Here is a 12,726-nt window from a genome sequence, read left to right as displayed (position 1 = left end):
CACAGTCATGCTGGCAGGATCTGCTCCCTCAATGTAGACATTTAAAGCTCAGCACTAGGGAAAAATAGGCCACAGATTTCTTACCTTCCACAGAGGCGGTGTGGGGGGGGTGGTTAAGAACATAGGGTCTGCAGCCAAGGCTGCCCGGATTCAGCCCTCAGCCCTGCGACGGGCCAGCTGGATGACCTGCGGCAAGGGTTCTCTGTGCTCCGTGCCTCAGTTTCCCCATATAAACACTGAGATAACAATAGTGCCTGCCTTGTAATTGCACCAGGAAGGAGCAGCTGGATTGAGACGTGGGGAGCAGTTAAAGCAGAGCGTGGGGCTTGGAGAGCACTCCCGAAGGTTCCTTCTTGTTTCTTAAACGTGTGGTGGTCGCAGAAGGAGACATCCAGGAGAGCACTGGGGAGGGTGGGCTCGGGCTTTAGCTCAGAAAGCCAGGCCCGCTGCTCACCCTCACAGACGTGAATATCTGTTATACGCCCCTCCCCAACCCCCGAGATGGGAGGCCCCAGACCAGACACAGCCCAGTTAACCCGGTTTTTTTCCCCGCCCTCACTGTGTTTTTTAAAAACATGAAAAGATTGTCAACAGTTAAAGAGAAATTTCTCATGAAAATCTGGATTTCTGGTGTCTTCCAGAAAATCTGCAGATCTGGCTGCACCTGGGCCTGCATCCCCCAGCAACAGTTGACCAGAGTTGTGTGGCCACGTGGGGCCTGTGCCCTCCAGTTAGCCATAGTCCCCACCACTCCCTGGCTTGTGTTATCTGTCCGGCCCTGTGGGTATTGAGCTGTTGCCTGATCTAGTTGAAAAGATGAGTGAGGCAACAGTCCCAGGTGTGTGGTCTCCATGATAATAGGAGGTCCTGGGGGCTGTGGAACACGGGGGAGGGAGCCTAATTCAGGTAAGCCCGCTGGCAGGTGCCCAGGAGCCTGTGCAGGCCTATTGGCCTCTTGGCCCCATCCTGGCATTCCGAGTGCCCCTCACTCTCCCTGCGTTTTGTGCATTTATTGCTTTTGCTCATGCCCCCTGAGGCCCCTCATGGCGTCACACAGGTTTTCTTTACGGATGCCCCCTCCCCACACCTGCAGCTGGGCTCCCCCTCTGCCTACCCAGATACCAACCCTCCCTCTTAGAGAACCTTCCTGGATCAACCTTGGCCAGCTGAGCACACACCTCCTGGGCCTCCCACTGAGCTTAATCATCGCAGGTTTGTGTATTATTACAGGGCTGGCCCACGTTGTCATTCCCACATCCCACGAAGATAATCTGCACACCTATTGTGTGCCAAACCCTGCGCCAGAAACAGGGACACAGCTGTTGACAACCTAGTCGAGTCCCTCCCCCATGGGTCTCTCACTCCACACAATCCAGTTTACACTTAATGAGGACCTACTGTGAGCCAGGCCCTGCAGTGAGTGCTGGAGGCACAAAGAGGACCAGCATGTGGGTCTCCCCAGCAGGAGCTTAGCGCTAACAGAGCAGCGCCAGGGGAACACTCTTTTTTAAATTGGGAGTCCATATGGGGCTGGCCCCGTGGCCGAGTGGTTAAGTTCGCGCGCTCCGCTGCAGGCGGCCCAGTGTTTCGTCGGTTCGAATCCTGGGTGCGGACATGGCACTGCTCGTCAGACCACGCTGAGGCAGCGTCCCACATGCCACAACTAGAGGAACCCACAACCAAGAATACACAACTATGTACCGGGGGGCTTTGGGGAGAAAAAGGAAAAAATAAAATCTTAAATTGGGAGTCCATAAAGCATGCTATAGAGGCCCAGAGAAAGAATGAGGCTGTCAAGGAGGGCTTCTTGGAGGAGGTGACCTTTAAGCTGAGCTTTGAAGGAACTTATCAAGTGAAAGGGAACAGCATGTTGAAAGGTACAGCAGTGGGGCTGCCGCTTGGTCTGTTCAGGAGGGAGCTTGTTGCGGGCGGCTGCTGGGAAGGGGAGATGAAGCCCGTGAGGAGGGCGGCCCTGACTGGCAGGCTGGAGGAAGCTGAGGGGTGATTTTAAACTGGGAGATGATGTGGTTAGATTTTCATGTTAGAAGGGTCCCTGTGAAGGCTGGTGCCTGGAAGAATTGGAGAGGGCAAGGCTGGAGGCAGGGAGGCCAGCCAGGAGGCTGTCAGCACCATGGGGGAGAGGTGCTGAGGCTGCCCACCCTCCGGTCTCTGGCATCTGGGGGCAGAGACGAGACCGGCCATGGCAGTCCCGGTACCCTCCGAGGGTGGTGTCTTGGGGGGGTGCCCAGGTGTGGGTGGGTGCCATGTTCCAGGGACAGTAGAGAAAAGCAGCATGCCCTGGTGGAAACGACTCCTGGCCGATGGTGGGCACAGGGGCAGCGCTGAGGGCCCTTCCTAGGCCAGCCAGCTGACCCTGCTCTCCCCTGTGTCTGTCCATCCCTCTGTCCGTGTGTCTGTCCTCCTGTGCCCGCAGGGCGGCATGTACATCTTCCAGCTCTTTGACTCCTATGCCGCCAGTGGGATGTGCCTTCTCTTTGTGGCCATCTTTGAGTGCGTCTGCATCGGCTGGGTGTACGGTGAGTGGAGGCTGAGCTGCCCCCCGTGAGCCCGCTGACTCGTTTGGCCTTTCCCACTTGTCACGAGACCTTCCTACTCTGGCACCCCTGCATCACAGGGAGGGCTTCTGGGCTCAGGCGCTGTGACCTTGGGCCAGTTGTCCTGCCACTGAGCCTCAGTTTCCCCATCTATAACATGGGGTAGTTACCCCTGTGTCTCCAAATAGGAGAAGAGCTAGCGAGCAGCCCACATGGTGCCTGGCCTCCATCAGCACCCGCCTTCTGGTCCTCTGCTCCCCAAACCAAATGAGTGAATGAGGGTGGCTGGGCCCCGTGGTGGTGGACACTCGGACTGCAAGCCCGTCACGGGAACAGATGCCCCTGCAGGCCCCCAGCCAGGCCCTCACCTTGAGAGCCCTGACCCCCCACCCCATGCAAGTCAGCCAACCCCTGGCCCTGCCTCTCGAGGGGACCCTCTCCCACCTCTCTCCCAGAGACCCCTCACCACCCTGGGCCTCGCTGCCCACGGTCAGGAGGGCTCTCCCCGGTATTGGACCAGAATCCCTCCTGCAGCCGTTGATTCGGCCTCACCCATGTGACATCTGGGTGGTTTTTAAGGGGTAAATAAGTTGCCTGCTGCGATTTGTCTGTCTCAGGCCAGGGAAGCAAAGCCTCCCGGCCTTTCCTGCGAGTTCTGTACAGAAACTCAGGGCGTGTGTGCCTGTCTGCTTTATTCTGCACAGGAAGCAACCGCTTCTATGACAACATCGAAGACATGATTGGCTACCGGCCGTTGTCGCTCATTAAATGGTGCTGGAAGGTCGTAACCCCCGGGATCTGTGCGGTAAGGGCCCTGCCGGGAGCCTCCAGCCCACCCGCTTTTCCACTCTAGAGCCCCAAGCCTGGCCGAGGTGGAAATTGAGGCGGTGACGTCCCTCTGGGTGACGCTCTGTATGTGCAGGAAGTCCGAGGCACCTGACTCCTTTCTAAGTTGTGGGCTTGGCGAAGGAGGGGCCTCAGTGGGATCCCAGCTGTGCCGCCAGCTTGCTGTGCAACCCTGAGCAAGTCACCTCCCTCCTCAGAGCCTCAGATTCTGTGCCCGCCGACTGGGCGGCTGGGACCCCTTCTGTGGGAGAGGATGGAGGGTTGGGCGCGAGGCAGCGTCGGCTTTGTTGTTAACCGCGGAAGCAGCAGAACTGAGGGAAGGTGGGGGCTCACGCCCTGCCCCTTGGACCGGGCCACGCGGAGGCCTTTGTGAGCCGACGTTTAGTAAAAGAACAGCCCCACTGCTCTTCACTCAGTTCCCGCACTGGAAGTGTCTCAAAACATCTTCACAAACCATCGTGGTCTGAAAGGCAGCTTTGAAACCAGCCCTGAGACATAGCTAGGAAGAAATAAACGTTACTCCTGACTGGGCGGAGGCTGGGGCCGAGGCTCCCACAGCAGTGGTGAGGGTCTCACAGCCCCAGTGTGGTCCCGGGGTCTGTGAGGTCCATTCCCTGGGTTTCTGATGCTCTCTGTGGGCCGGGGCAGGGCCCCACGTCTCCGAGGCTGCCCTGTGGGGTCAGCACTCCTCCTTGCTGACCTCCTGCACACGGGCCCACACCCGGGTCCATCGTGGTTAAGCAGAGCTGAAGGCTGGCCCCCAGCGACCATGCCCCATCCCTCCACAGGGCATCTTCATCTTCTTCCTGGTCAAGTACAAGCCACTCAAGTACAACAACATCTATACCTACCCTGCCTGGGGCTACGGCATCGGCTGGTTCATGGCGCTGTCCTCCATGCTCTGCATCCCGCTCTGGGTCTTCATCAAGGCGTGGAAGACAGAAGGGACGCTGCCCGAGGTGAGACAGCAGGAGGGAGTGGCAGCCTGCAAGGGCGGCTCCCAGGGGGGCTGAGCTGGGGGTCGGGGCCTGGCTGTGCCTGGGAGGGCTGCTGAGCGTGGGCAAGTCCACGGGTCTCAGCTCCCTCATCTGGGCAGGGAGTGAGATAAGAGCGTGCCCCCTGGTCCCTCAGGCAAGCTGTGTGCAGCTCCTCCCTGGCAGGTGCCCCCACTCATGCTCCCGGCAGCCCTTGCAGGCAGACACTCTGATCCCATTTCACAGAAGAGGAGAATGCAGCTCTCCGAGGTTAGGCAACCTGCCCAGCACAGCTAGTGAGGGCCAAGCGGCAATTCATCCCCAGCCGCTCTGTCTCCACCAGAGGGAGGGGGGACGAGGCAGTCGGCCCTGACTAGCTCTCCGGTCCTGGTCACCTGCTGCTGGCCAGGCACAATGCCAGGCACTTCCGCACACATCTCCTTACTCCTCAGCAGACGCCAGCACCTCCTTTGTCCCCATTTCCCAGAGGGGGAAACTGAGACCCAGAGAGGTCACTCATCATCCAGGACGGAGTTCTAAGTAGCAGAGCTGGGGCCCGGACCTCGGTCTGATGATGCCATGGCCCTGCCGTGTCCGCTGTGCGGTTGGGAGAGGCCAAGGCAGGCCGTGGGGCCCTGGAAGTCTCTCAGACAGCTCCTCTCTCCTCTCCAACCATCTAGAAGCTCCGGAAGTTGACAATCCCCAGCGCTGACCTGAAAATGCGGGGCAAGCTTGGAGCAGGCCCCCGGACGGTGACAGTTAATGACTGTGAAGCCAAACTCAAGGGCGATGGGACCATTGCAGCCATCACAGAGAAGGAGACGTACTTCTGAGCACGCACCTGCGCCGGATGCCTCTCCCTCGCGCCCCGTGTGTATACATGACTGCCTGAACGCGTGCTTCACCTAATGATAGAGGCTTGCTCGTTTTGCACAGGATTTATTAACAAGTTAATTTTAAGGTGGCCGTGCACACTCTGGTTTAAAGTCACACGCCCTCCTCGCCCCCAGTTATCATGTAAGTAACATTACAAAGAGCTACTACTGCACAGGCACTAGCAGAACCTTCTTGCGCTAGGACGGTTTTAACCAGTGTCTTCTAGGGGTTAGGAAGAAATGTGTCATACGGTCAAACTTTTGTACTCGGGCTGCGGGGCGGGGTGGGAGCGAGGCCTGCCCTCCTGCGTCAGCCTTTTAACTGACCATCCGTGTCCCCGGTTTGTCCCTGACCACTGCAGCCGCCCCTCCTGCACGCCCTCCCCTCGCCCTCCCCAGCCTCTCAGTGGTGGGTTTGCAGACAGCAAGACTGTGTGAGAGAAGTCCTGCCAGACTCCAGACTCCTGCCCTGATCCACTAAGTGACCTTGGGCACTCCCTTCCCCTCTCTGGTCCTCAGTTTCCCCCTCTGCCCAATGGGGAGGGTGGGATCAGGTGATCTCTGAGGTCCCTCCCGCCCTGGCCCATCTCCTGGGGGTTCTCTTGGTGGCCTCGCTGGCTTGAAGACTCTGGGATTCCTCCGAAGACTTGGAGGCAGCGTCCCTGCTCCCACCCCACACCTGCTCTTTTTCAATCAAGTTATCATGGAAATGGTGGCGGTGATGTGTGTTTTCCCCAAAACTGTAGTTTGATTTCATCCGTGAGCGGCTCGTTTCTGGAGCCCAGCCAGGTCCTGGCCCCCTCACCGGGGCTCCGGTCCTGTGTGCTCCCACCTCAGCTCTGCGCTCCGTCCTCGGCGTGGCTGGCTGGAGTCACCGGGTGCTGCTTTCCAGGGTCAGGAAGCAGCCTCTGTTCTGCTTGCGGCTGTGTGTCCTGCCGCTGCCCCACGGGGTCTGCACTGTAGGACCTGCCGCCAGCTCCCAGGGGAAGGAGCCCATGGGGCCTGGTTTCCTCCAGCCCCTTTTCATCCCCCACCAGGTCTTCTCGCTCTTGCTGTCCCTGCCTCCCCCTCTCTGCTGCCATCCTGTCGCCTCTTAATTCCCTCCCCATCCTCCTGTCACCAGCAGAACCTTCGGAGGCTTCTTCCTCCCCTTTTTTCAGGAACCGTCCCACCTGCCTCTCCCTCCAGGGGGCTGAGAAGCTCAGTGCTCCCTGGAGGGGACCTGGGTCCCCTGGGTGCTGGCCTGAGGTCTGGGGCGAGGCTGGCGCCGCTCCCGCCTCTGGCTAATCTCTTCTTTAATTAGACCCCACACTGAGCCTCTGCCTTGGATTCTGAGCCATCTGGGGACAGGGAAGTTGCATTCTTTATCCTTTTCCTTTATGTTCCCAATTTTATTCAGTGGAAATGCGAGCTTTCTCCAAACTGAAGATTTAGTTTCTTGTAATGAATGTGCATGTTTGATTCACCCAAAACTTTCCAAATCCCCAGCTTCTGTGCTCTGGCCAGCCCCCTCCGAAGCCCGGGGAGAGATGCCCAGTGCCCCCCCCCAGGTCGAGGTGCCTGGTTCTGGCCCCCTTGTGCACACCCAGCCCAGGCCTGCCCGGCCTCACCCTGAGCTGTCGCATCTGGTGGACCCAGGAAGACTGCTGCTCTCCTCCCACCAGGTTCGGGGAGGGGCTGCCCCACTGCTGCTGCTACCGGTCCCTCCACCGACAGCTCTCACAGACGCACAGCCCCGCGGTCTCGCTGGGGCCACCTGCGTGCTGCGGGTGCCACTGAATATTCCACTCACTTAACACAAACCGTGGGGCTGGGCACAGGGAGGGATTTCTGGGTTTTTTGTAATTTCCTACTACTATTGGGGTAACTTTTGGGGGTGGGGAGGGAAATGTGGGGGCGGGGGAAACATCATTGTGGTGACTTTTTTGATATTCATTAGAAACAATACATCCTTTCTGAGATATTTACAATATTATTAAAAAACGAAAAAGGTTGTACTGTTTTGCATAATGAACGTTTTTATTGGGTATTCGAAGGACACCCGATTGTCTGCTTACTCATTTTTAAGAATTAAAGGAATGAACCGACTGTATACATGCCTGTTCCCAGCAGTGCTTTTCACTGGGTTTTTCCTCCTGTCTTTATGATCTCCGTGATGTTCCTGCAGACCCGTCCTCGTTCTGGCTCTGGTGGTTGCAGTCTCAACTTGGCATTACAACTTCGAAACACACCGGGGTGTGTCGGGGGCCCACACTTCCCTTCACGTATTCACCGTGCATTAAGTGTCTGCTGTGTGCTAGATGCTTTGCAGAAGTTCTCTCTTTAATCCACCACAACAACCCCATAAAGTAGGCGCTTCCCTCACTTTCTTTGTTACTTCCCCCGCTTTACAGATAGGGGAAATTGAGGCACAGAGAAGTCAGTCCACTTGCCCAGCTTGCACAGCTAGTAAACAGCAGGACCAGAAAGAGAAGTCAGGTGTGTCTGACCTCAGACCCCAGCCTCCCAGTCACTGTGCCAGCTGTTTCTCCTGCTGTGTGTCCCCAGAGAAGGCGTGAGCCCCCTCGCGATGGCACAGTACCTGCCCGGCGGCCCGTGCACCTGTCCTGGCAGGCAGTGGGGCAGAAAGAGAGGCGGATGTGGCGCATGCAGCCCTGGTTCGGGCTCCGGGAGCTGCCCTTGCCAGCCTCCATTTTGTCATCTCTAAAATAAGGATGGCAGCTCCTGTTTCAAACTCAGGATGATTATGAGGATCCTGTGAGCTCTGGTGTGAGTGAGAAAGCGTTGTGCTCACACGGGTGGTGGTTCTCCTGAGTGAATAGTCCTGAGTCCTGCACGTTTGCTATTGCTCAGAACTCAGACAAAACCTCTACATTTGTGCCTGAGATTTCCGAACAGTGGCTCGAGCCCACAGAGCGTGTTTTGTCCTGGAACAGTAAGATCGTCTGTGCACGGGGTCTGCTGCTCCTGACTAGTCGACTCTCTTGCTTGAAATCCCTCATCTCGGGGTCCACCGGCACGTGTCTTGGGCTCTCACCCTCTCTGAAGTGGTACCGTCTGCTCACAGGGAAAGCATCTCACGCAGTCTCAGGATTCAGAAAATCTCTGTGGTCCCCAGGGGGTTCCTGTACTTGTTACTTCATAGAGCCAGAGGGATTGGTCCAGTCACCCATCCCCTGCCACTCTTCCCTCCTCGTGTGTGAAAGTGTCTTGTGTTAAGCAGCTGTCAGCAGCAAGAGACGAAGAGGCTGTGTTACAGAAACGTGGGTCTCCCTCATTCCCAGGAAATCTGATTTGTAGACTCGTGAGCTTACAGAATTTGTAACAAGACATTAATTAACCTGGTAGACTCTGCAGGGCGCGTGGGTGCTGGCGACCCCTGCTGGCCAAGTGTGACTCTGCAGCCTAGCTCTATTAGGCACTGCAACTACGCAGAGAAGGAGAGGGGAACTTTGGAAGTGAAGTAAAGGTTCCTTCCGGCCTCGCCGCTTGTCCTCTGGGAAAGGGGAGGGGATCAGGCACCAAACAGATGGCACTTTCTGTGGAGAGCTGCAAGTTTTGGAAAATGGGTCCTTTCAAGTGTTCAGCAGGCCTTCACTGAGCTCCGTGTTCCGTGGGCTGGACCCAGGACTGGGGATGTTGAGACAAGTGGATAGCCCCTTTCCTTGAATGTGCCTGCTCTTCTTAGTCGAGGACAGTGTCACACTCCTTTCTGGACAGGGGTCAGTGCGTGGAGGGGAAGCTGTTCTGCCTTCCCCTGCCCAGCCTTCTCCAGGCCATTCAAGCTATGCAGTGCAGCCCTGGGCAAGTCTGCCCACTTCTCTGGGCCTCAGCTTAGCCATCAGCAGAATGGTAAAAAAAATGAGACCCACAGGGGGAGCATAGCTCAAGATTCCCCCAGAAGTCATCTGTATTCCTGTCTCGTTCACAGTCCCCTGCATCATCTCAGGTTGTCAAAAATCAAATGAGCCCTTGGCCTGGCACCTTGTCACCCATTAGGGAGCAGAGTCAGTCTTTGTTGCCAACTCTTGGCCTCCTCTGCCTCTCCTTTTTTTTTTTTTTCTTGGCTGAGGAAGATTTGCCCTGAGCTAACATCTGTGCCAATCTTCCTCTACTTTGTACGTGGGCCATCACAGCATGGCCACTGATGAGTGGTGTATGTCCACGCTGGGGAACAGAACCCGGACCGCTGAAGCAGAGCACACTGAACTTAACCACTAGACCACAGGGCCAGCCCCTGCCTCTCACTCTTGAATAAGGTCCACTGTGTGGGGGACACACTCACTGGTCTCAGAGCTTGCAGACCAGCTGAGGGGTCAGAACCATCCCCACAGGAAACTGCAACGCAGGGTGTGCCAGGGACCAGGTCTCAGGCCATGCCAAGGGAGGTGTGAGACCTGTTGGTTGAGCGCCCACTATGTTCCAGGGCTCACGCCTGCATTCTCTCACCAGAGCCTCGCAAATCCACGAGGTGAGTGTTATCTCATTTTTCATGTGAAGGAACTGAAGTTTAGAGACTGAATAATTTGCCTAAAGAGATGCCAGATATGCAGGGAAGTGGAAGGAGCTGGGCTGGACCGAGGTCTGCTGAGTCCTCGTAGAGCCCACACCCCACCACTCACCCAAGGACGTGGGGCTCCAGCTGCGCCTGAGAGGTGGGAAGATTTCACCAGGCAGGAAGGGCACTTGGGGTGAGGGAACGGCCTCAGCATCAGTGGATGCAGAAAAGCGTCTTTGGGGGACACGGTGGAAACCCAAGTCCTGCCTGTCCCTGGGCTGCTTTTATAACCCTTGTGCAACTTGACCTACGGCGAGGCTGGAGCGGCCCCTCCCCAACCTCTAGGACAGAGCAAGGGGCTGAGGTGACACTGTGCTCAGCAGGGGTGGCACCTGGCACAGGTCCTGGCACAGAGGAGGTGCTGTGCAGGGCAGACATGTCGATGGACAAATGTCCAGCTTGCTCCAGAGCGGGGAGCCTCAGGAAAAGGAACAAATGGGCACTGAAGACCTGCTCGGTGCTGGAACCATGCTGGGCCCTGTGTAGTATTCCGTGGGTTGGCGTGGTGGTCTCCTCCTGTCAGGGAGGAAGCCGGCCCGGAGAAGCAGAGTCGGCTGCCTGAGGTCCCAGAGCTGGACAGCGGCAGAGCTGTGGGAACAGCCACAGGGCTCTCTGGCTCCAGGGCCCGTGCTCTTTTCACAGACTCCTTTTGGGAGGCACCGAATGCCACCACAGCGGTCAGCACCAATGGGTCGTTCAAGGCCATGGAGAGAGGGATGGTGGTGGAGGCTGAGTGAGGACGGCCTGAGGGTCTTCAGGAGACCTGAAACGCCCTTGGTTACGTGATGGCCTTCTGGACGCCTCCGCAGGTTCCCAGGAGTACTGCAATGCCGCTGAGGTGCACAAGGGGATGCTTGGGGCCAGCGAGAGGCCTTGAGTGTGGAAGGGACCGCTGGGACCCTGGAGACCTGAGAGTGGTGGGGAGGTCCTGGGGCCGAGTGGAGTTACCTGGAGCCCTCAGACTGAGGGGCACTTAGAGTTATGGGGGGCTGAGCGTACTGGAGTGGGTGTGGGAGTGAGAGGGGGCTGTTGGGAAAAGTGGAGGGTCACTGGGGAGCACTTCAGAGTCACTGAGGGCCATCAAGAGTTACAGAAAACGATGGGGCCCTTGGTCTTTACTGGGAGGCTGGGGAGCCATGCAGGGTTCTAGGGGAGCTGAGGTCACCTGGGGGAAGCGTGCCCCTGAAGAGCACCCTGCAGGATGGCGCCTCCAGGAGGGTGAAGGAGGGCAGGCGGGGATGTAGACAGTGGGTGGGCATGAACGTGCGCCAGGAGGGGGAGCGCCTCCCCAGCCGTGATGGGGGGTCCTGGCCAGAACTGCAAACTGCGAGAGGCGGTGGACACAATGGGCCTGGGCGGGCCTCCACCTTGCAGGACCTTGACCTCTGGAGGGTGGAACCGGCTGGGTTTCCCCCACGATCCCCCACCAGGTGTGTCAGGCATCAATTCTAGCCCACTGTTGGCTTTTCTTGTTCTCCTAGGAATTTTCTCTGCCTTCCTTTTGAGTATCTTCCCAAAGCCGCCCATTTCTGGAGTGAGGACCCTCTTGTGGCCTGGTCTGAGCTGGAGCCTGGGCCCCACCAGAGAAGGGCGACTCCGGAAGCCCAGCAGAGGGGCTGGTCCTGACCTGCGGAGCCCCTGCTCAGGTGGTGGAGGGAGGGTCAGAGGAACAGTAGGGCAAAGGCAAGCATCATTCACTGCACACCCGCCGTGCCCTGGGATGGGGTCAGGTGTTTTCCATAAGCCTCAAAACAACTGGTGCAACTGTGGTTTGTTCCCGTGTCAGATGTGGAAACAGACTCAGAGGGGTGGGGGCAGGAGCGTGCCCAGTGTCACACACACTGAGCTGGAATTCAGAGCCAGATCTGTCACCCCAGCATCCTTGGTTTTCATCTACCCGGCGGCTCTTGGGTTGGCCTGGCTCCCGCAGGGGAGAATGAGCCCTGGTCTCCCCCCGCATCGCTGCCTCCCTCCCAGAGTCCTGGGCTCACACTGGCTCTGGTGGCAGCAAGTCAGCCACGAGGTGGCACTGCTGCTAAACCCACGGCCCCTGCCCATGGCCCTGGCCCGAAGGTGAGGTCAGAACTCGAGCTGGGACCAGAACTGAGACTGGAGGGGACAGAGGCCCCGCTGCGGGTGCCCAGATGAGGGACAAAGAGGCTGCCCTTGACCAAAGGACAAGTCACCCTTCTCACCCTGCCCCGTCCCGAGCTCCTGTTTGCAGCGCTCCCCCACACACTGGCTGTGCCGCTTTAGGCAAGTGACTCCACCTCTCTGACTTTGGTCTCCTCATCTGTGCACAGGGACAGAATAAGCCCCTTCTGGCAAGGACATTGAGAGGGCTAAATAGACAATGCTGTGTGCCCAGTGTCTGGTGCAGAGAGAATGTGGGTTTTGTCGCACGTCATTCCTCTCAAGGCGACAGTCAGAGGGGCCCCGGCCAGGGTCAGGGTACCTGCCTCCTAGTTCTGGATGAACTGTGCGCCTTGGCCAAAGTCACTTTGGCTCCTGAGCCTCAGTTTCCTCATATGTAAAATGAGGCGAATCATAGGAACTCTCTCTTTTGGTCGTTGGGGATTCAGTGAGGCAGTGCCCACATGGCGTTTGTATTACGGGCAGAGCTCCAAATAAACAGGAAAGGCGATTACTGATTCTTGTTAAGTTGGCGGGGGGGGGGGGGCGGGGGGGGGGGGGGGGGGGGCGGGGGTGAAAGTGGGTGTGCTTAGGTGAATATGCAAACGGCGATCAGGTGAGAGCACGGCAGCCCTGAGGACCCAGCCTGGCGGCCAGGCTGCGGGGTCTGCTCTGACCAGGCACCAGCGGTCAGGCAGCCCGTCAGCCCTGTGGCCAGGGCCCTGCCTGCCCCACAGGCCCTGCCTTGCTCCGTCACCCTGGAGTCCTGCCCAAACCCATCTGAA

General features: G+C 58.0%; 1 protein-coding gene across 1 annotated transcript in view; it reads left to right on the top strand.

Moving 5' to 3' along the window:
- SLC6A11 (solute carrier family 6 member 11) overlaps window positions 1-7,344 on the top strand; it is a 122,120-nt gene extending 114,776 nt beyond the window's left edge. Inside the window, exons 11-14 of the mRNA XM_044754813.2 lie at window positions 2,435-2,537; window positions 3,260-3,360; window positions 4,190-4,360; window positions 5,056-7,344. Of these exons, the coding sequence (XP_044610748.1) occupies window positions 2,435-2,537; window positions 3,260-3,360; window positions 4,190-4,360; window positions 5,056-5,208 (528 nt within the window). The 3' untranslated portion in view covers window positions 5,209-7,344. The remainder of the gene's footprint in view (window positions 1-2,434; window positions 2,538-3,259; window positions 3,361-4,189; window positions 4,361-5,055) is intronic.
- Window positions 7,345-12,726: the final 5,382 nt, after the last annotated feature.

This window comes from Equus asinus, chromosome 21 (genome assembly GCF_041296235.1).
Source record: "Equus asinus isolate D_3611 breed Donkey chromosome 21, EquAss-T2T_v2, whole genome shotgun sequence".
Taxonomy (NCBI): domain Eukaryota; kingdom Metazoa; phylum Chordata; class Mammalia; order Perissodactyla; family Equidae; genus Equus; species Equus asinus.
This window is presented reverse-complemented; position numbering and strand designations above follow the sequence as displayed.